The following is a 21,543-nucleotide window of genomic DNA, read 5'->3' on the forward strand; positions in this document are numbered from 1 at the left end:
GTGCGTTTCCATTGTCAATAAATGAAGGCAAGGTCGCATGAACAGGCAGACAAATGGAGATGTATTAAACAGAAAATGTTTTTTTTTTTTTTTAAAGTGCACAAAATCAGTGAAATCAACAGGTATTCATGCAATTTTCTGCTCTTGGTTGAGCACACTGTTCATTTTCTGTTGATGAGGTGTGTTCTGTGAGAGATACAGTTACAACTATAGTGGGTCATTCTGGAGTGGATAATTACTGCGAAATATAAATGTACCAGGGAGCAATGATAGAATGAATAAAAAGCCCTTTCATCAACAGGAATAACATTAACATTTAACAAATCACCATATAAAGATGACAAACTATGGTACATCACACACTGTCGTACATCATAGTCAGACCGACAGGAGGCTAGATTATTGTTTCTCACATAAAAGTCACTTATTGTGTTTTTGAGTAAATTATAATTTAAACTCTCCAAAACCCATCTAATTCAAGAGGAATGGTGTGACCATCCACAATTAGAACAGATGTTTTAGTCAGTGCTTCAGACAGTAATCATCCTAAAATGCTCCTGTGTGGACATTGGCTTTTCTGTGTGTGTGTTTGACAGCATGTTTGATTCTCTTCTTACTGTAATGAACAGTGACTATTCAAGGTCATGCTGATCAATCCTTGAAGGACTAATCGTCAATAGCTGTCATCATATTCATTCTGTCCTTGTGATTTTCCTTTGTTTAAATGGAAGACACCACTTTAATATAAAATAACTATGTCTAGAGGCTCCTATCCTATCCTGTTCTGGAAACTAAGCATAACATGAGGTTGCATTATTTCACCTCTTTAGTTCAAAACTTTTAAACAGGATGTTTGGTCTTTATGATGGTACCAGAGAAAAAGTATTCATACAGCTACTGACCAAAGTCTACTGAAGTAAAACATTTTAATTTTTGTTTGTTAATCAGTATTTAATTGAAAGATCTGCAGTATAAATAAAAGGAAAACATGCATGTAGATATTAAATGTTACTATTTTATTAATTATACTTTATTTGACAGTACAAAACAAAATCATACAGTCAGAAACACCACAAGGCACAGTACAGCAGCACAGGCATACAACTCGGGACAGAATTAACCCTTCTGTGTGTTACATGTACCATAAGAGGAGGAAATGGGTCATTCTTCACCCATTCGGGTTAGGCTTCTAAATTAAGCTAAAGAGCTTGTTAAGAAAAACAACATTATCATGGAAATTCTATGTAATTATCATTAAGATCTTTAAGGCTAATAAATATATTTATGTATATATTACACTTGTTGATCTTGTAATTCAATATTTTACAGTACAATACAATACAAGTCCTTCTACATTACATTTACTTACACAGATATTTAATTTAAATTACTTTTTTTTTTTTAACATTACACACTATTCATTTGCAGTCTGATAAAAAGCAGCGATTTTAAACAGTTGAAATACAGAACAGGATTCTGTAATCAGTGAAATTAAAGCTTTATGCTTTCTGGAAAAAATGTGACGGCATGACTTGAAACAGAGACAAACAAAATCTAGTGGCACTAATTTGTTACAGCTGTTTGTATGTGGATTATGAGGACAATTCTTAGGAAAATGTTTTATTTGAGGAAGAAATATTGTAATTTCACTGTTCTTTGGTTGACTAAACCAGCAGTGTGGCTGAGTTCCCAAATGGTCAAGGTGAGAATCATTGTGAGGACTCCTTTTACTTACCATTAAAAAGACTGTATTCTCTTGAGAGATGCAAGATTGCATGTACAAAAAAATCTGTTTTCTAAGCTTCAAGTATATGCATTGACCAACGTATAGTGGCTTGGATCCATCAAATGCTGACAGCCAACAATGCTGGCTCTTGATTTAGGATGGCACTGTGAAGAATCACTGAAAGAAGAGCCAAGATTGACTGAGGATTCATCTAATTGGCTGAATTTTGTTCATGATAGATGGTGAAAGACAGCTGCTGCATCCAAAAATCACTTCATCTTTTTTTAATGTGATATTCCTTAAGGGTTAGACATTAAAAATCTTACTACTAAGTATGTGGGATATCCATTATGTCAATTAGACGCTACCCTGCAAAAAAAAATGCTCTGAATACGCTGCCAACCCATAATTACTAACTATGAACATTACTATGTTTAAGAGATGTGGACAAACATGTCTCTTGCATTCAGCACTGTTTCATGTGCAGTCTAGTCATATCTGAACTTGGTCACTTCATTAGGTTATCCTTACACATAATTAATTAGGTAATTAGGTTTTTACACAAGCATGCCTGATGCTGGAACACTGTATGAATGTATTTCTTAATTTTTCTGCTTCAAGCATTGCTCTTCAAGTTATTTTAATAGTGATTTCATCAGATGACACTGACAAATTAGGATTTTATTGGAGCACAAAAATATGTGTGAACAAGATAAGCTATATATGTATATATATATATATATATATATATATATATATATATATATATATATATATATATATATATATATATATATGAAACTTCTCAAATTCACATATCTGTGTGCTCATGATAAGCTATGCTATCATAATGCAGATAGACCTTTATTTATTTATTTTTATTTATTTTATTTTCATTTGAATTCTTCCAGGACTCCAGAACTTCACTGGGATAAAGGATTTTTTTCTTCCAGGGAGTAATTGTAGTGTAATTCAAATGTGTTGCAAGTTATTGCTGATGTAGTCCTTAAAACATTCTTATAATGACCTTTTGAGGGCTAAGGAGTTATCCCTCTAAGAAAATTTAGAATAAGTCTTAGTCTACATTTTAGGCTGATGTGACAACAGTGGCAACTGTTATTGATAATTATTAGAATAATTTTAGCATATTTTAGATGTCCAATCACCTGTGTGCTTACAGTGTCATTTAAAACATGGTGGATAGGTTTAAAATAAAACATCTGTCATCAGTTTTGCACGATATTCATCTGTTTCTTTGATAAAACATTTATTTTCAGTCAGTTCTATGGATTTTTGCTGAATCAGTGAGGAAAAAGGTAAGCTATTTTGATGTAAACAAAATGTTTTAGGTGTTTTGCAGGTATTTTGACAGTGCAATAACATTATAACAGTCTTTAAAAAGAAATAACCAAACTGACCTGATATGAAGTGGGATTCAGTAAAACGTGGTATTTTTTTTCACTGTAATAATTTCTGACAGCATAATACTGACCCAGACTATGAAAACAATAACAAATAAAGGCTACCAATGATTTTTTTTAACAGACAAAAGAAAAAACACAAAACTCTAGCACCACAATATCATTGTACTGTAGTAAATTGTGTATTTTTCCCCCCATGTTTATTTATTTATTTTCATCTGCCACATCAATTCACTGTATTGTCTCACTTGTGGCTTTTACTGATCATTGTTGCAAATGCACAATGCAAGAAAATCTAAGAAATATTTCTTACACTGATATCTAGGAAGCATAAACTAGCATGTTTTGGTGGAACACCACATGAACTGTTTGACTGAATCCCATTCACCAGCAAACGGTGGAGAGGGCCAATGCACAGCTTCACACATCCACTGTAAAATATAACACTACAATTTCTGTTAATTTTTCTTCTTTTTTTTTTTGTTTTTTTTTTTGTTTTTTTGTTGGCACTTTAAAGCTTCTCCAACCACCACTGTCATTGTGAATTATTTAAATGGCTTTCTTCTGATTAGCTCTTCAGACCTTTGTTGTGCATGCCTGCATCCACCCAGCATCCATTTTGTCATTCTTTACATCTCTTTCACTCTTTCCATCTCACTCTCTGTAGCTCTCAGACCACCAGCCAATGATGCAACTGTGAGACAAAAACACAACAGGGCCATGAAAAAAAAAAAAAAACATTGTACAGCACAACGATAGTAAAAAAAAGTCCCCAAAGAGAACTACAATTTGCAGAATTACATAAAACTAATGTACACTTACAGTGAACTGCCGAACCTCCCCATTGTCTACCAGATGATGCTCTGTCTCAGGGGTGATGGCATAAGCCAGTCTCTGTTAAAGAAAAGTAAGTCCTTTTTCAAGCAGAACACAGTATCAATGATAAATCAAAAGAGTAGCACTGACATTTTAGCAAACGTTGGATAAGCGTAATTAGTTTAAACTTACATTGCAAAACTTCCCAGGCAGTGTGCAGAGTTTGTAGATGGCGTAGAGAGGCACCATGGTCATTGAAGACATGGCCAGACACCACCCTAGCAAGTTAGCCCATGGAGGAAACGTGTAGGAGCCGTAGTTCGGGGGGTTAAACGTGGCAAAGCTAACCACAACCATAAACTTGATACAAGAAAATAAAATGAGAAACAAGAAAAAAAAGTAGGTAGCCATGATAATAGGAAAAAAAAAAAACATGGGAAAACACTTATAATCTCATTTCAACATCATGTATACTTCTGTTATCATTCTGTGAATTCTCTCTGGATAAAAGCATCCACTTAATGAATGCAATGTGATGTAATATGATTAGTAGTCCTTACCAGGAGGAAGCAGGGACTGACAAACTTCCAGCACAGCCTCCAGTACCAGCCTGGTCGCTGGCCAATCATCTCCTCAACATCATCACTGAAACGATCCACTCCTAAAAAAGAGAAATGCTTGGTAGTATCTCTATGTGAAAATATACTGCAAAGGCCATGCACAGAGGAGTACAACAACTCTTTCTGCCTCTGCTGAACACAGAGACAAATATTGTGTAAGAGTAGTACCAAAGCAGTGGGGTCATTTCCATTAAAGCAGTGCAATGAATACAATTAAACCAATGAGACAACGGAAATTATTTAAACCACTTACAGAGTCAAATGTGAGGAGCTGCTGCACCATTTTTTACCTTATAAGGATTTTTTGTCTCATTTTGTTCACTGTACAATTTTGATTCACTTGGTAACTTCCTCTCCACTGAGAAATGCCTTCCAGCACAACTAAACGTACTCAAGCAGTGGACAGCAGAACGAAAGACCACAGCAGCCAGAGGTCAAGGGGTTCCTGTCAGCAGTTATAAGGATGGGGAAAAAATCAGGCCCACAAAGGCCCACTGGGGCCTTAGGCTTGATTTATCTGGCTTGCCAAGGTCAAGACCCACCAAAGTGGAGCAATAAGCTGAACCCTTGCCTGGGGCCTTTTTAGTATTTAGTTCTTTATTCACCTCGCCACAGTCAGGTTCAGTAGACTTAAGACAAAAAACTCAATATTGAGGTCAATTGTTCTGCTTGACCTTTTTTTTTTTTTTTTTTTTTTTTTTTTTACTTTGTGCTGCTGGTGTTTCAAAAAGGGGGTCAGGTTTCAGTGTCTGGTTTTAGCCAGTTATGCTCGCAGTTTGGGGAATCAGGAATGAATTCTGATGGGGCCGCTAAGACATTAATGTAAATCTAGTTCATTTTTAAATACATAAAATAACTCAAACCTAACATACAAATCCCCAACTGTTAAGGTCAATTCTTTATATTGCCAAACTGACTATGTGTTGCTTCTGCATGAAAAGGTTCATTACTGTCACTATTTCTTCAACTGAAGATCGTCAGTATGCCAAACATTACTGCATGTTGAGTAGCTGCCCACTGTTTACTGCCACTGATCAGCTGTGGCACAAAACCCTGCTAATCTAAACCCAAAACACCAATAAAGAGAGAATTAAATAAATAAAAGCCAGAAAAATGACAAACACTTTCCATCTTTTTATATTTTACCAAAAGTAATGCCCAGCATTAAGCTAGCCAGGAAGTTTAATAGATATTCTGATGGTGTCAGATGATCATGGGCAAAATAAGTTGGAAAGCCATCATGCATGAAGTGATGCAGAGGAACATGGATTTTTTTTAGCTGAGAAAATAGAAACAAATATAGAAATTAAATAATAACAATGACAGAATTTTCGAAAAAGTAAACATAATAATGTATCCTAAAAATGCATACACACAGGTTTGGGGCAAAGACATAAGAAGGCAAAACTATTAGTTGAAATTGACCTTGTAAAAGCACTATTTCTGTATTTAATGGAACTTTGCTGTATCGAGGCACAGAACAGCTACACCAACAGATTTTCCATCAGACCCTTAATGAAGCATCAGCTTTGTTGGCCATGAAACAACCAATCAAGTGTTTTTCCCTACTCCATCTTTCTCACCATAGAACCATGCAATGCCGATGGCTTCAATAAGCACTCCAAAGAGAATCGATGTTCCTGCTGCAAAATGATCCAGCAGAGTGAACACATACATTCCTCCCTGAGAGGCAAAGAAAGGAATCTATCAGTGAAAGTTTGAACATTACAGATAGATTTGAACAAACATCAATAAATCTTCAAACACTTGTCATTTAATGTTACAGGACTACAATGTTACAGTCAAAGTTTTGTTGGAATTTCAATATAGCCAAATGCAGAAATGAATATTACTCATTATCACATAAAAAATATGTTAAGTAACAAATGCCCTAGTATGATGCTGACTTACATTTGTGACGCAGAAGAGAGATATGAGAAACGTGGAAACAACAATGAAGAGAGTGAACAGCTCTCTGTGTTTGTGAAGAAATTTGAATTCATCAATTAGCCCTGTGATCACCGACTCCATTCCACCCATCTACAGATGGAGAAACAAAGTTAGAGAGTAAAGTTAGAGGACAAAGACAAAGAGAAGAAGAAAAAAACTGTCTGCAAGGGATTATTTCAACATTTAAGGTCCCATATTATACATTTTTTCCAACATTTGCATGTGGGTGTCAGAGGTCCAACAACATGGTTCTCAAAGTGTATTACCCCAAATATAGCCTTGGTCCTTCATTTCAGCCATTCATAAAGTGGCTCTAGTGAGCTCTACTGAAAATGGGCTGTTTTTGTGTCTGAACCATAAAAATGTTCATGAGTGGTGCCTGTTCACACACACTCCACGCCCCTCTCTGGGAGAGGCTCAGCGACCCGGGGGGGCGGCAGTATCCACTACCCAGGGGAGTGGTTTTTCCCTTCAGGAGGTCACAAAGGGAAAGATGTCAAACCTGGTACACAAAATGATTTTTAACTGTTTTTGTCCTGATTTTGCCTCTTCCCAACCTCGGAAGCAAACGCCCGATCATCGTGAGATTTCCCTGTCCAATTATCCTTTGGTCTGTGGTGTGTTAGAAGCCGATTTGTTCCGATAATCTGCTCCAAAACGGGTTGTAGCCGACAATTGGGAATATTGAATGTTTGATATTTCAGACCTGATTTCTGAGGAACGCCAGCGACTCGTGCATTCTGACTGCTTGGATGGTGATGTGGTACGGAATGTAGCCAATCAGAGAGCGAGCTGGCAGGAAGTAAATAAAGTAAATAAAGTCCTTGTTTAGCCGTCTCCAGTCTGTTATTTTTTTCAGTTCTGTTTTTTTCTGTTAACAATAGTCCCAAAACCATCATCAATCCCTCATCCTATATATCCTCCTTCATGCTGTGTGTTGTCTTTTCCGATTGTTACTATGGTTCTTCTTCTACGTTTTGACGTTTTCCTGGCTTGAAGGTCTAGATTGTAGATGAGTTGCGGGACAGCATCATTATGTGTGTGTTGTTCTGTGATTAGATTGTCGGCGCACACCACACACAATGTGATCAAAACTGTTTAATGCCTGATTTTTTATCTCCACGTGTGAGGTCTCTACCCGCTAAAAAATCTCATAAGATTAAAAAAATCATTATGTGTGTACCAGATTTTAGACTCACTCATTTCAGCACACATTCATTAAAAAGTGGAGGAAGCAAGTGAAAGAGGTGACAGAATTTTCTCATTTTTGGGCCTCATACACTGACTATGAGGACACATATGACTGTTAGAAAACCTTTAAAAAGTAAATTTTGCATAATATGGAACCTTTAATATACATGAAAACTAAAACATAACAAATACTGGAGTTGTGACATCACAGTCATTGTCAATCTTTACATGCCACAATTAAGGAAAAGCTTTGTGGTTTCTGGTTGTAATAACGTGTGGATGTTGTTTTTTGTGTGGGTGCATACTCACAGCACTGTCTATTCCCAGTGTCAGCAGCATGATGAAAAAAATGACTGCCCACACTGATGATCCGGGCAATGTTGCAATAGCTTCGGGATAAATGACAAACACCAACCCAGCGCCTAGAAAGCACAAAATTCAAACAAAACAAAAACAAAAAATGAGTAAACAACAGCACAACTAATACATTTCTAAATTTAGTGATGGAAAGAAAATCAATTCTTCTATACAACATATCACTGACATGCCATGAGATGTGAGAACAAATGGGGCTCAGTATTACTTTAGTCTGTCTGTAAAACACAATTTGATATTCTGAGCTTCAGACGATGCCATACCATCTCTGGCAACTTTATCGAGAGCCACGTTGTGCTTATGGGACATGTAACCAAGGAAGGAGAAGACCACAAAGCCAGAGAAGAAGCTGGTTAAAGAATTGATGGAGCTGGTTATGATGGCATCTCTGAAACAAGGAAATACAATGAAAAAAACAACTTTGAATAATAAAAAGGTAAAGAGTAATAAATAAAATGTAGAGGATAATTAATTATACAACAACTTCACAATTAATATCAAAATAAGTTACATGTTAATGTATTTATCAGGACTCAGTTAAGGCCCTTTTTCCTGTGGATTTACAATTAATCTGGGAAGCATGATAACAGTTCAGAGGACTTTGTTTTTATAGATTATTCTGTCAGATTGTCAGTATTTTATATTGTGCTGCTGACTGGCTATTTGTAACTCTGTGCATGGTTAGAGTAAAGTTTTTAAAAAGTATTTAGAGAAAATTATGGAGAAGCATAAATAAAAGTGTGCTAAACAAAAGTGAGCGTGTCAATTTCATGCAGTGTTCCACAAAAGATTAGCACGTGGAAAAATCCTTGAGGTGAAATCAGTCATGTGTCAGTTATTACAAACATTAAAAAAAGCAAAAGATTAGATAAAAGCATCCTGTGGGGATGCTGATGATTTTCAAAGCATGCCACAGTTTTGATTGGTGTTGTGGCTGTCTGTTGCACAGCACGGTGTAAAGACACAGGGGCTTTCGAAAGAGCTTCAAAGGTTATTGTAATTCACCTGCTTATGCTGCATGCATGTCTGCTCTGCGAGTAACTCCCCCACCTCTTTCTGCCTCCATGAATCCCCTCCTGCCTTTCACAATGTGTATCTACCTGTAGCAGTTGTTGCTGAATTTGTTGTAGCTGGAAAAGGCAATTAGCACACCAAACCCCACTCCCAGCGAGAAACAGATCTGCGTTGCTGCCTCAATCCAGACCTGGGGAGCGACAGAACAAGCACACTTGTGTGAAGCGGCAAACAAAAGGCACGGGAGAGAAAAAAAAGCCATTATTAGAGATAATTGCAGGAAACACATTCAACGGCAGTAGATGAAAGACGCTTGTGAATACGGGGAGTAATTTTGCAAATTGCTGCTCCATGCATCTATCTAATCTAATTCTCCAATTGCTCCCATGCATCTCTTGACGGCTCTCCGACATGCTTTCTCCATCATTCTCCATAACTGAATCCCCTTGGTTCTGCCTGTTTACTTATTCAGTTCCTAAAAGCCTACTATTAAGTTAAACAAGATATTACACTTAGTGACAGCAAGTTTCACTTGTAAAACACCAAACAATATTCTCTTTTTAAAATGCCTTCAACGTAGTTTTCAGTTAATTTCAAATTGGTCTGCACCATACAGCAAGCACGGATTTACCTGTCTCAGATGTTAAACATAAATGCAACAATTAGGTAATTCGGGTTACTTAATTATTCAGCATTACGTATCTGAAAAGAGATCAGTTTTTAAGAAAAGCCGCAGCATCACAGTTGCAGCATCTGCTGCAAAAGACAATTGTTCTTCAATTCCATTCAGTCTTTAATTTTATTGCAGCTACTTTCCCTCATCTTGGATTTCCCCATTTTATTTTTTCAGGGTAAGTTATATATAAATATATATATATATATATATATATATATATATATATATATATATATATATATATATATATATATATATATATATATATATATTAATACACATATATATATGGGGTGTGGTATCAAAATATATTTGCTTTTAGTTTTAAGTTTATCAGCAAATTAGATGTAAATGCTAAATAACGGAAATAATGCTTAAAACTCAAAATGTCAAGGCATGTCTTAAGAAGCAGCTTCCAACACCCACTGTCCTGTCTTCCTTTTTTGTTGGACCCCCACCGCTCTCAGCTCACTTATATCCCCTTCTCCTTGGTTAGCACTCACCTTGGCATCACAGAGTCTCAGGAAGTCCACTGAGAGGTACGCTTTAATGCCATCGATAGCTCCAGGCAGAGTGACTCCACGGAGCAGCAGCACAGTCAAGACCACATAGGGCATGGTGGCTGTGATCCACACAACCTGAAAAGTCACACAAAACACACACGCTCATCGATTTGCACATACAGAATGCCACACATGTACAGAAAGGAAAAAAGAAATACACACAAGTTTATACACATAATAGTTGGATTAAAAAATTAGAGGAAATGCATTTTATCATTACACAGTTAGTGATTCATAAGAGGTGAACAAACATGGCTAATGTGTGCTACATAAACTACCTTGCCAGAGGTCTTGACTCCCTTCCAGAGACTAAAGTAGAGTAAAACAATCACCACAGCCAAACAGGAAGTGAGCTGCCAGCGTGGACGGCCCAGGTCATCAATACCATTACTGTCCTGAATATGGAGGACCCCTCGTCTGGGAAGAGAACATTCAGTTCAGTAGGCCTACAAATGATGTCTTGCCCTTAGCACTGTCTCAACTACAAAGGACTCATGATGTAAAACCCTGAAGTTAAAGGAACTGTTTAGAAATTGTTGTACTAATGTGCAAAAGTCATAAACCCCAGCGTCAAATGCTTTAATCACATTATTGTACCTGTTGTGACCAATAGATTGTTTCTCTGTGCTAACAGCCAATTTCTGCAGTGTTGCCAGGCAAGTAGCAGAGATGTCAAAGTAAAGATATCCTAAATTCACCTCACATTGGGACGTTAAAATGTATAATTGCATTTAACACTTTTTAGCTGGAATTAGGATGGCAGATTTAGATATTTGCAACATGTGCATATAAGTATATTTGCAAGTCTGATCTTCAAGACATAATGTTATATAAAGTCCAGTATGCACCAAAATACAAGATACATTACGTGACCACATGCAGGGGAAGGGATTTTGTCCTAGTTGCTGAGAACCTGTTTTGCCATGGTATAACATGCAGGTATGAGCTAATTACAAGTATTGATGAGTTAGAATCAAACTTTGGTAAAAACCTGTCAAGTTATATTAGCTACACAGAGAGCAGGTGGCACAACAACTTCAGTACAAACAGCAGGGTTCGAGATATACACCTGAATCTGGATCTCAATATCTATCATAAAACGGACTTCAGAAGCAATGGTATTCATATTGTTTTCCACTGAGATCACTTAACATGCATCACCTAAAAGACTGCACAATAAATGAACAGTCTTGATGCCTTGATTATGATCATTTCAGATAAAGTTTAAAAGATAGGAATAAATGTGAACACTAACTCTTTAACAGTTGTGGTCACGCCATTTGCAGGTGGCTCTGTGGAAATAGCACAGCAGCACTTTCATTTATCATCAGCTAAACTGTCATAACAGAACAACCCTTCACTTCCCTACACTTGTTGAAACAGGAGACACCTGCACAGCCAGAGATGAAGGCAAAATCTGCTAAATGCAGCCAAACTCCTAAAAGAAAAACATGCAATGTTGGCTTTTGGATATATTAATATATATATTTTTTATTTAACACTATTTAGGCAAATTTTCAAAAATATGAGGCTGAACTTGAATAAGACACTTACCCCCTGCTACAGAACACCTAAAATTAACAAGTACCTGTTCAGGTAGAGCAGCAGACCAGGCCAACTTACTCAAAGTACTCCTGAGCTGGAGTGGCTTTGTAAATGTCACCGATTGAGCTGTTGTCAGCCCAGTCTGAGCAGTTTGCACTGTTCCAGGTGTTGTTGCAATGGACCCAGGGTAGTTCGCGGGTGAATGAGGAGAAGAGGTAGAACAGCGCCCAGGAGATAATGACGTTATAGTAGAAGCCAACATAAAGGGAAATGAGGATCACCGTAAAGCCTACACCTGTTAGGAGAAGATAGAGTCTTAGTATTAAAACAGTGTATAAAACAGACTGTAACATATTACTACTGCAGCACACAAGAAAAGCACATCCTTAACCAGGACAAATGTCCTGTTGCGCAGGTTTAAATAATTTAGATCTAATGAGTTTTCTCCCAGTTTAATCAAATTTGGCTGTTTAGTTTTTCCACAGGCCAGAACATATAAATAAAGCTCTTTCTAAAGGAAAGATCAAGAAGGATACACCAGCAAAAGCCAGACAAGTTACTTTTAAACTATGAACAAAGGGAACCCTAGGGACCATGGGTGTGTATGTTTTGAAACCCACACTTTTCATTGTAAGAGGGTCCAACACCCACAGTTATTTTGCTGTTTGTTTGTTTGTTTGTTTTTTAAGCGTTTGTGCACCACCTCCTCCCTCTCCTGTTGCTCCTTGAATCATGACATGACTGCCGGTGATGAGCTGATCAACTTTTCTGTCCCAGTGTGTCTCTTGTTGTTTGTCTATCATTCAGCTTGTGTTGAGGAGGAGGAAAACAGCAGGATGTTGATACAAAACGGTAGTTTGTTCCTAACAAATAGTCTTTTGTTTGCATTTATTTTACATTATTTTCATTATTAGCTGAGGTTTGCTGGTGACACAGCTGTAATATCTGCTGGTCATAATACAGTCAGATAGATCAGGTTTAGATATCTAGTATCAATATTAAACAAGGGGTGTCTTCTCTAAATTACTGGTGCTGTGCAGATGTTGGATAGAGAGGTTTACCTTTTAAGAGCCATAAATGTAGTGAACGGGAAATTATGAATACAATTATAAATACAAATCAGAGCAGGACCCTTCTCTAACCAGGTGGTGGACAGGTGATAAAAAGGATTTATACTTAGATATCCAGGGGTGGGTCTAGAGACGTTTTGATGAGGGGGCCATGCAGGGGTACTGATCAGGAAAAGGGGGGCACAAATTAGATTTTTTTTTTTTAAGGCATATATTTTTGTAAATAATTAGCTGATTAATACAATTTAAGTGGCCATCAGATGTTAAATTTTGGAAAAACAAAGAGCCAATGATATTTTTCTGTGTTGACATAGAACAACATAGAGAAGTATATTACATGCTGCATTCACTGGCACTTGGGGCATCTGAAGTTCACCTAAGAAAAGGTTAGTTTACACTTCATATTTGTTGGCAGTTCATTACCTACAATCATGCCTTTCTATGCAGATACACAGACCTGTGATGGTGAAACTGGTAATTTGTTCATTTGTTTAACCTCCAAGCTCCCCACCTCCAACAACAGCCCATTTTCTATTGTAGGAACCTTTTTATTTACATGGGATTTTGAAGAAAGAAAAAAAAAATCCTTGGTGCATTTCCACAGACATTATCCAGGTATAAAATGTTCCACCAAACTCCCTGAAGAAAAGCATCTAGTAGATGGGTATGGCTTTTCAGAATCCCTTGAAATTTTTAGGAATAGGGTTGTTTGCTGAAGAGCTCTGATTGGTGGAACCTACTTGTAGCAATCTGAACATATATGCTGATGTGCAGCTAAAAACATGTTTATTTTACTTTTACAAACTTAACTGTGTGTTTTGATTGTTTAAAAAAAAGAGCTAAGAGGATCAGAAGGACATCAAGGTCCTTGCTTATACTTTTGAGCATATTTTCCATGGATGACATTCAGCATCACTTAGAGTCGGCATTTTGAAACAATGGAGTGTAGCTATGGAAGTATAGCCACCAAGCTGGCAGAGTTGTGTAACGTAGGACACACGCATAAGCAAATTTGTTAAATGTGAATAAAACTGAAACAAGATAAAACAAAGCAAAGGACCATAATGACCAAAGTGCTGTTATTAAAGTCCTGGCATACCAAGAAGTGGTATCAGTATTTTACTGTAATGTACTATATAATGTATACATGGATTGGATGGAAAACTCTGGCACAGCTGACCCAAAAGGTAGTCTAGTATAAGTAGGATATAACGTCTGTATCATTTAAGGTATATTATATATATTTAAGGCTATTTTCACTGAGCAGCTCTGAATCTTATTTGGGACTATTAGATAATCTGCAGGGCATCTCAAACCTCCGCTATCAAAAATATTATATCTTACATGTTTGAGGCTCTTTTGAGAAACTTTAGGTGCTGCATACATTTCCTCAAATGCTTTCCCATACAATGTTTGTGCCTTGACAGAGTCCCACTTTATAAGTCTACAGACAAATTTTTTCGGTCTTATGGCTTGACACAAACCATAAGCCATCAGACCTTACACAGACAGATGCGCACCTTTTTAATCATGACAAATCAATATAGTTAAGAAAGTAACCACGATAGACAAAATTTGATGTAATTGAGGCTAAATATTAACTTGATAAAGAAATATCTTTTAAAATAACTATCAGCATTCTGGCAGACAGGATTGCATCATAATGACTTGGCAATATTTACAGATTTTAGTCAGCTTCCTGATTTCCATGCATACAAACCAACCTCTGCAGATGCGTGCAGTTCTTTTTGTACCAATTTTTGGGTAAGCTGCACTAAAGCTTCCCATAAATGGGCATAAAATTGTTGTTGAGTAAATTAGAGAAGTAAATCCACTTAAAACAAGTATCAATGTTTTTCTGCTTTTCATTATATTTGTCTGATATGTTCTTTTTCTTAATTGAGATGTATTTAGACAAACGTAGCTGGCACATTTTGTGTAGTTACAAATTTTGGGGGTGAATGCAGTTGGTAGTGGAGGAACCCAGTGGACCCTCAGGCACAGCTGATGCAACTTATGTCACAAAGGCTCTGTGTATGGAGCATGTATGGAATAAGATGAATAGCCCCTTTAATATTTAATCAAAGTGGATACTTTTCTATGTGATTCTTTGAAGTCAGAGATGTTTTCTAACTAAGACCTAGTGATGTTCAAAGATAACCCACTTTAAAGTATGTTATTATTGGTTTAGTTTTTTACAGCACGCACCTATATCAATAATCCTTTTTATATGTCGACAAACATGGTGATGGCAGCATCAATCTCTTGGTTCTGAAACAAAGCACCAACTCCAAGCAAAAATAAAGTGTAGGTTCAGAAAAACAGTGAAAGTTTCTAAGTGATCTAGTCAGTCTGTGTTCGGTGGTTTCTGGACTTCCCTCTGTGTCTGAAAACATGCCTACTGGTGGAAAGTTAAAAAAAATAATTAGCTCAGTCATGTACTTCAGTACAGCTTTGAGTATAATTATTTATTCCTCTGTTATTACATTGAGAAATATTCCACTTTGAATTCACAATATTAATATGGTTATAAATTAAAATTTTAAAGCTCAAGGGATCAAATCTCTGACTTCTCTTAGTGCATGATCTACTTCATTTTTACATTCTACCACTTAACTAATTTGCTTGCATACACCATACACGAAATAAAATTATTTATTTGATAGGTGTGGTATAGTTCTAACAACAACAAAAAAAATCTTTAAAAACCATTGTTAGCTGAAAAAAGTTGTCCACTGAATAATGCTTCACACACCAGAAAGCATAATCCTTTGCTCAGTGTGAGTGTACATGTAAAAAAAATCAGCCCGCGGTCTCAATGAAACATAAACTGAACTTTTAAACATCGCCATGCTTTAATTATCAAAATATCTACCCTTCAATAAATCTGAGACAATGTCCACTCTTCTAAGGATGAATTTAACTGCTGACCTTTGCTAAGAAGCCTGACCACAACTGTGCCTTATTGATATCTTTGTAATGTGGATGTGATATTTGTCCAGGGAGCGATGTGTCTTATTAGCACCACATGTGGCCATGCTATCTCCCCATCCTGGCTTCTCAGTATTTTTCTTCAAATGCATTGATCCTGAGAGGAAACCAGCTTGTTGATCAGAATAATTACTGTCAATATGGGCACGTGTGTGTATTTGAATAATTACTGTTATCCCCCTGCTGAGAAGCTGAGAAAGAGCGAAGCGTGTGATTAAAACGTCAACGTTCTCAGTGTGGTCCCTGACAGACGGCTCATGTTCACACACAGGAGGTGCACACGCCGAGGCACACATAGGCAAGAAGACACAGAGAGACACGTAGAAACTGTGGACAACCTTCAGACCCACAAGGACATGGTTTCACACAAGACAGCGTTGTGTAGCAACAGATGGCCTGGAGGTGTTTGTAATATTTCAGGTTTTAGCTCTGATTCAGACTTGAACTGAAAGTAAATTGCTTTAAAGTAGATTTAAGTTATTTTCTTTAAATAACCAAACAAATCTGCTCCAAAACTAAGCAGAATTTACAATGCAGAGAAAGGGATGACAACACACAAATAAGAGTAAAGTGTATTAAAGCATAAAAGGTTGAACTGAGCAAAGTGTATCGTTATTTTCCAACCGGTGATGTGCACGGAAACGAGAATTGGTCTTAATGTTTGTTTCTCCATTAGTGTATGTTTGGATGGCATTCTCCTGCACTGCACCTAACGATGTGTTGAAAAGTAGTCGGAGAAAGTGTCAGCCAGCTTTTCCCAATTGGACAATCAAGACGAGAGTCTAAAAGCCCAATTTCCATTTGCTTTCCATCTGAGTGCCAACAGAACCTGATGTTCTGGGAGGGATAAATAATGCCTGTCGCAGCTCTGCACGAAGACAAGCAGACAAAAGAGACTGGCATGTAGACAGACAGGCATGTGGGCAGATGCACGCACAGAAGCACATGCAAATAGCAAAGGGAGGGGGGTATACTCTGTCAGACAGACAGCCATTAAAGCAGAAGAGCATATAGGAAAATATGCAACTTACACCATGACAGATTCATTTTAAATCTGCAAGCAATCCTGTGATCACGTGTGAGGAAGACTTTTTTTCATTACCAACTAATTTCACAATTTAAGATATTTGCTTAGATATTTGGGAGAAATCTGAAGAGGAAAAATTTAACTGAAATTTAAGAAGTGGGCAGATCTGGCTGCGATATTACGTTGACTAGAGTTTATCAAACTGATGTTAAATCAATATGACCAGGAGAGTGTTACCATCAGAAGTGTCTAATGGGCTTTATTAGGTGGTGTCTGTATAAATTCTCCCCATGTACTGGAGAATTTAATGTGTGTGGACATTATATTAAAGTAATTTACCAGACTGTTTAATCCTAAGCAGCTTACAATCGTTGAACACACTGAGGGGGTCAATCCAATGTTCATTATCTTGGTCAAGGATTCTTGGATGTAAGCACCAGGGAATTTAGGGGTCAAACCAGTATCCATCCAATGGAAGGACAACCAGTTTACTTCCTGAACTACAGCCACCCTGTTCAGGACTCTGTCTGCCTATCTGAATATATATTCAGATATATTCCTGGATTTTCTTACCTTTAAATATGGGACATATCTTCCAGACACCTGCTGCACCTTCCCTGTTATACTGTCCCAGAGCCAACTCCATGTAGAAAAGAGGCATTCCTGCTATCACCATGAAGAAAAGGTACGGCACCAGGAACGCACCTACACATACATGCACACAAAAATCAAAACTTAAATGATGCACCTACACACAATACATATTTGGTAAGTAATTTCAAGATACATGTTTTTTTAGTGTAGAACAGGGTAACACAGAGCTCAAAGATACCAAAAAAAAAAAGACAAAAAAAAAAAGCATTTTATTCACTAACTGTGATTGGTTGCTCGGTTAAAAGCAAATTATTATAATGTTTGATTACAATAATAACAAACATAAAAATACCAATAACAAAATAATCAGAATACTAATTCATGGCAGCTCATGGGCTTGGAGTAGTGATGGGCATGGATTAAATGATCAAATCGGCATTTTTGTTACTAATTCACACATTTGTTCAGTTATCACTATAAGAGTGTTAATTTCTTATATAAAGTAAACTTTATGGAAGTGAAACCCAGCTTCATTGATTCTGTATCAGTTTGTGTAACAAACAGTTAACCGTGCATCAGTGGTTTTTAAATGATCTCTTAAGTGTGAGCAAATCATATTAAAAGTTATCATGTGTGCATCCTGCATTTTAGAATTCAAACGGGATGAGTCATGTTTTAATTAAAGGCAAAATATATCATGAAGCGTTGCCTCATATTTAATGGTGAGAGAGCTCACAGAGTATAAATTCAAGATGAGAGGGAATATGGATATTAATTTCATTACTCCATGTAAAACTGCCCCATCCATATTGATTTATTTGGCTTAACACAGGAAATTATTGTTATAATTTCAGTGGAAAAAAAAAACAGCTGTGCTTTAGAGTATGAGGAAAGGCAATTAAAACATTTGGACCTCTTGCTTAGAATCAAACACAGCGATATTTTCTCCCATGCAGGTTGGATTTTTGTGACATACTAGCTGTCAGTCTTGACCATAGTCATTTTATTTATAGCTACAGTGTCATTTAAAGCTCTTAAACATAATGAAAGCTCTATGTTAAACAGCTGTAATTAGTGACACTGATTGTTAAAGCTAATATATGCAGAGCAGCTGTGGTGGTTTTTCCCCTATTTTGATCTCTGCAAAGGGTTGCAAAACACACGCACACACACAAACATCAACCATCACACGCAAGGATCCTAAACTCGCAATTTTTACATGTGTTAAAACTGTTGACATGCAAGTGTGCATTTACATGATAAGTGCAAGATAAAACAAAGAGTATACTAAAATACTGTAGCATGTGGCTTCCTTTGCAACTTTTTTTTTTTTTTTTTTTTTTACCTTTTTGCCTTTTTTTCGTTCTTTCAAAGATATTACAGTAATTATCCTGTGTTTATTTTAATGCAGCAGACAGGTACACTCCAGACTAGGACTAAAGGAAAGACCCCTCCCCCAAGGACTGTTTTCACTCGTCTCACCTCCTCCGTTCTTGTAGCAGAGGTAAGGGAATCTCCATACATTTGCAAGATCCACAGCAAATCCTATCACGGACAGGAGAAAGTCAATCTTCTTCCCCCAGGTCTCCCTTTCCCCCTCACCGCTGGGGTTGGTCTGAGATGGGGCCGGAGCCACTAAGGTGGTAGAAGTAAACTGAACCCCATTCTGCTCCTTTACAAGGATCAGCTCCACCTGAGGAATCAGATTTATAATAGATTGCATAGGATAGCAGCAGAATTTCAAATGTTAAACAAAGCAGCACCACCAACACAAATTTTGCTCTTCTGATTTGTTGGGAAACTTCCCATTCAAATGTGTATTTTCCCCATGTATTATATCTATTTAATCTTATAACACAGACAGATTTTTATGATCTCTCAGTTTCAACCTCATTCTCGGATCTCGGATCTCCCACGCATAACAGATGGTGCCTTTCACCTTCACTTCATGCACTAGACATTTCTTGTTACATCCCCTGTATTATTTTACAAATGAAATGCTATATATATACATATATATATATATATATATACATATATATATATATATGTGTGTGTGTGTGTGTGTGTGTGTGTGTGTGTGTGTGTGTATGCATGTACCTATCAAGAATCTAATACCACAGCTTGATTCAGTTAATTTTTCTCAGTCAAACTGAGCTGAATGTTCTTAGTCTGTATGTTTCGCATACTAACCTCTTTAGGTCCCATGGTGTTGGTGGAGGGTTTTTCATGGGCTGCAACTGAGGACATGACTTCAACAGGGACTCTCTGTCAGCTTAAAGGGGAGTGTAAACTTTAGGAAGATGAGATGTTAGTGGTTGTGGAAGAGAAAATGACAGCATGTAAAGCTGACAAGGTTTGAATACTGACAACACAGGAAAAGAAATTTATTATTCTTTTTATAAGAAATTAGGTTACTGCTACATATATACAAAGTTTCCCTGGGGATGCAACACATTCCCAGAAAATCTTAACAAATAAAATCATTAAAACCCTACTGTAACCCAATGAAGTTTATTGGCAAATGCATAACATGAAATAATACATAATACATATGGGCTCGTGCTTTCATATTTTCCAGCTTTGAAGTTGCTACATGAAATGTAGAGTGAGCAAACAGAGTTGAGAAAAGCAAAGGGTGATGGGCGTCAGACTGAGGAGAATAAGAGGGGATAGAGCAGTATCTGTAGAAGGTCATCCCACACTTGTTGATCGCCCCTTTGTCTATGCAGTCGAACCACAATATGTTGCAGTTTTCTTTTTTCTTTAAATTAGGCCAAGAAAAAATTTTTTGTTTCATTTAGTTTTTTTATGGCAGCATTTTCTTAAAAAAAGAAAATGAATACATTTAATTCAAACATCGTTGTTATCTATTTATGGAAAAATCTATCATAAATCATTTATCTTACACCTAAATCTAAAATTAGGATGATTACAAGAAACAAACAACAAAAATTTTCTTCAATTTTTCAACAAAAACTCTAGAAAATAATTTCACTCACCTTTTGAAAATAAAAGTCACAAGTGAAAGCTCCACCAAAAGGTAGTTTGGATGTTTTAAATCCAACGCTGAGGTTCTTCAGTGTGCTGCAAACTGGTGTAGATCATATTTGTGCAAATAACTTGGACTCTGACTTTGATTAAAGAAACGATGTTTAGGAAAAACAGGAGATTGAGAAATATAGACAGAGTAAGATGGCAGATGCAGATACGGGCAGTTTAAAAAAAAAAAAAAAAAAAAAGATGACAGGAACTTTCAATCTGTGATGGGGTGTAGAAAGTCCTCCCACCCTCCTGGGCTTCAGAGGCAAACTCACAGAGACCAGAGCACCCTGTGGTCTTGTATGGAGATCTGTCTGCGGGACCTCTCTTGAAATATGAGAAACAATCAACAACACTCCCCCATCACCGTCACTCTCCTCCCTCCCTTTCTCCTCACATGAGCTTCATCTGTTCCCCCTCCTCGCTCAGCCATCACTGCATTTTCTCACCTGATTTAAGCATTTACTTGGATGAGTCTTCTTCCATATTAATGTTCATCTGTCAGGTTATACGCATATGCATAGAGACACACCTTCAGCACTGATGTTCAAGAGGCATTTTTATTTAATCTATGTTTTGTTTTTATTTAATTTTAGTATAAAATGGATTCTCTTTCTTAGGGATATTGGTAGAAGCTTAAAGCCAGTAATTAGTCAGTCTTGTTTTCGTTGTTATGGAATTAGGACTCTGAAGGTATTCTGAAAAATTGCAAAATTCATCAAATAATTTAATATATTACATATGAAAAATGTAGATTTAGTCTCATAAGGGAAAAGTGAAATGTCAGAATGGCGAATAAAATGAAATTTTCTTATGAATGGTTGGTTTACAGCATCCTTTATGAACATTTTGAAATTAGGAATAACTGAAAAGCTAATTTTTGGGACTCAAATATTAAAATTCATTTAAATGTTTCTTTTTT

General features: G+C 36.7%; 1 protein-coding gene and 1 long non-coding RNA gene across 3 annotated transcripts; one reads left to right on the forward strand and one right to left on the reverse strand.

Moving 5' to 3' along the window:
* The first annotated feature begins 1,023 nt into the window (after positions 1-1,023).
* Positions 1,024-14,420, forward strand: LOC121642336. Its single transcript, XR_006010869.1, has 3 exons — positions 1,024-2,360; positions 6,988-6,991; positions 14,411-14,420. It is a non-coding gene; the product is annotated as an uncharacterized LOC121642336 (long non-coding RNA).
* slc6a3 (solute carrier family 6 member 3) lies at positions 2,563-20,935 on the reverse strand. Of its 2 annotated transcripts, XM_041989018.1 has the most exons (16): positions 20,582-20,935; positions 19,773-19,872; positions 19,062-19,272; positions 17,559-17,690; positions 11,976-12,192; positions 10,631-10,769; positions 10,293-10,427; positions 9,200-9,303; positions 8,363-8,487; positions 8,034-8,146; positions 6,495-6,623; positions 6,167-6,266; positions 4,524-4,624; positions 4,156-4,323; positions 3,970-4,041; positions 2,563-3,841 (listed from the first exon to the last, which is right to left on the reverse strand). In XM_041989018.1, the coding sequence occupies exons 2-16, from the start codon at positions 19,827-19,829 to the stop codon at positions 3,818-3,820; spliced, it is 1,827 nt and encodes a 608-aa protein (XP_041844952.1). In that variant the 5' UTR covers positions 19,830-19,872; positions 20,582-20,935; the 3' UTR covers positions 2,563-3,817. The 2 variants fall into 2 exon arrangements, with proteins under 2 accessions (XP_041844952.1, XP_041844953.1); XM_041989019.1 differs by lacking the exon at positions 20,582-20,935 and having other exon boundaries at positions 19,773-19,875.
* Between the last annotated feature and the right edge of the window lie 608 nt (positions 20,936-21,543).

This window comes from Melanotaenia boesemani, chromosome 6, assembly GCF_017639745.1.
Source record: "Melanotaenia boesemani isolate fMelBoe1 chromosome 6, fMelBoe1.pri, whole genome shotgun sequence".
Taxonomy (NCBI): domain Eukaryota; kingdom Metazoa; phylum Chordata; class Actinopteri; order Atheriniformes; family Melanotaeniidae; genus Melanotaenia; species Melanotaenia boesemani.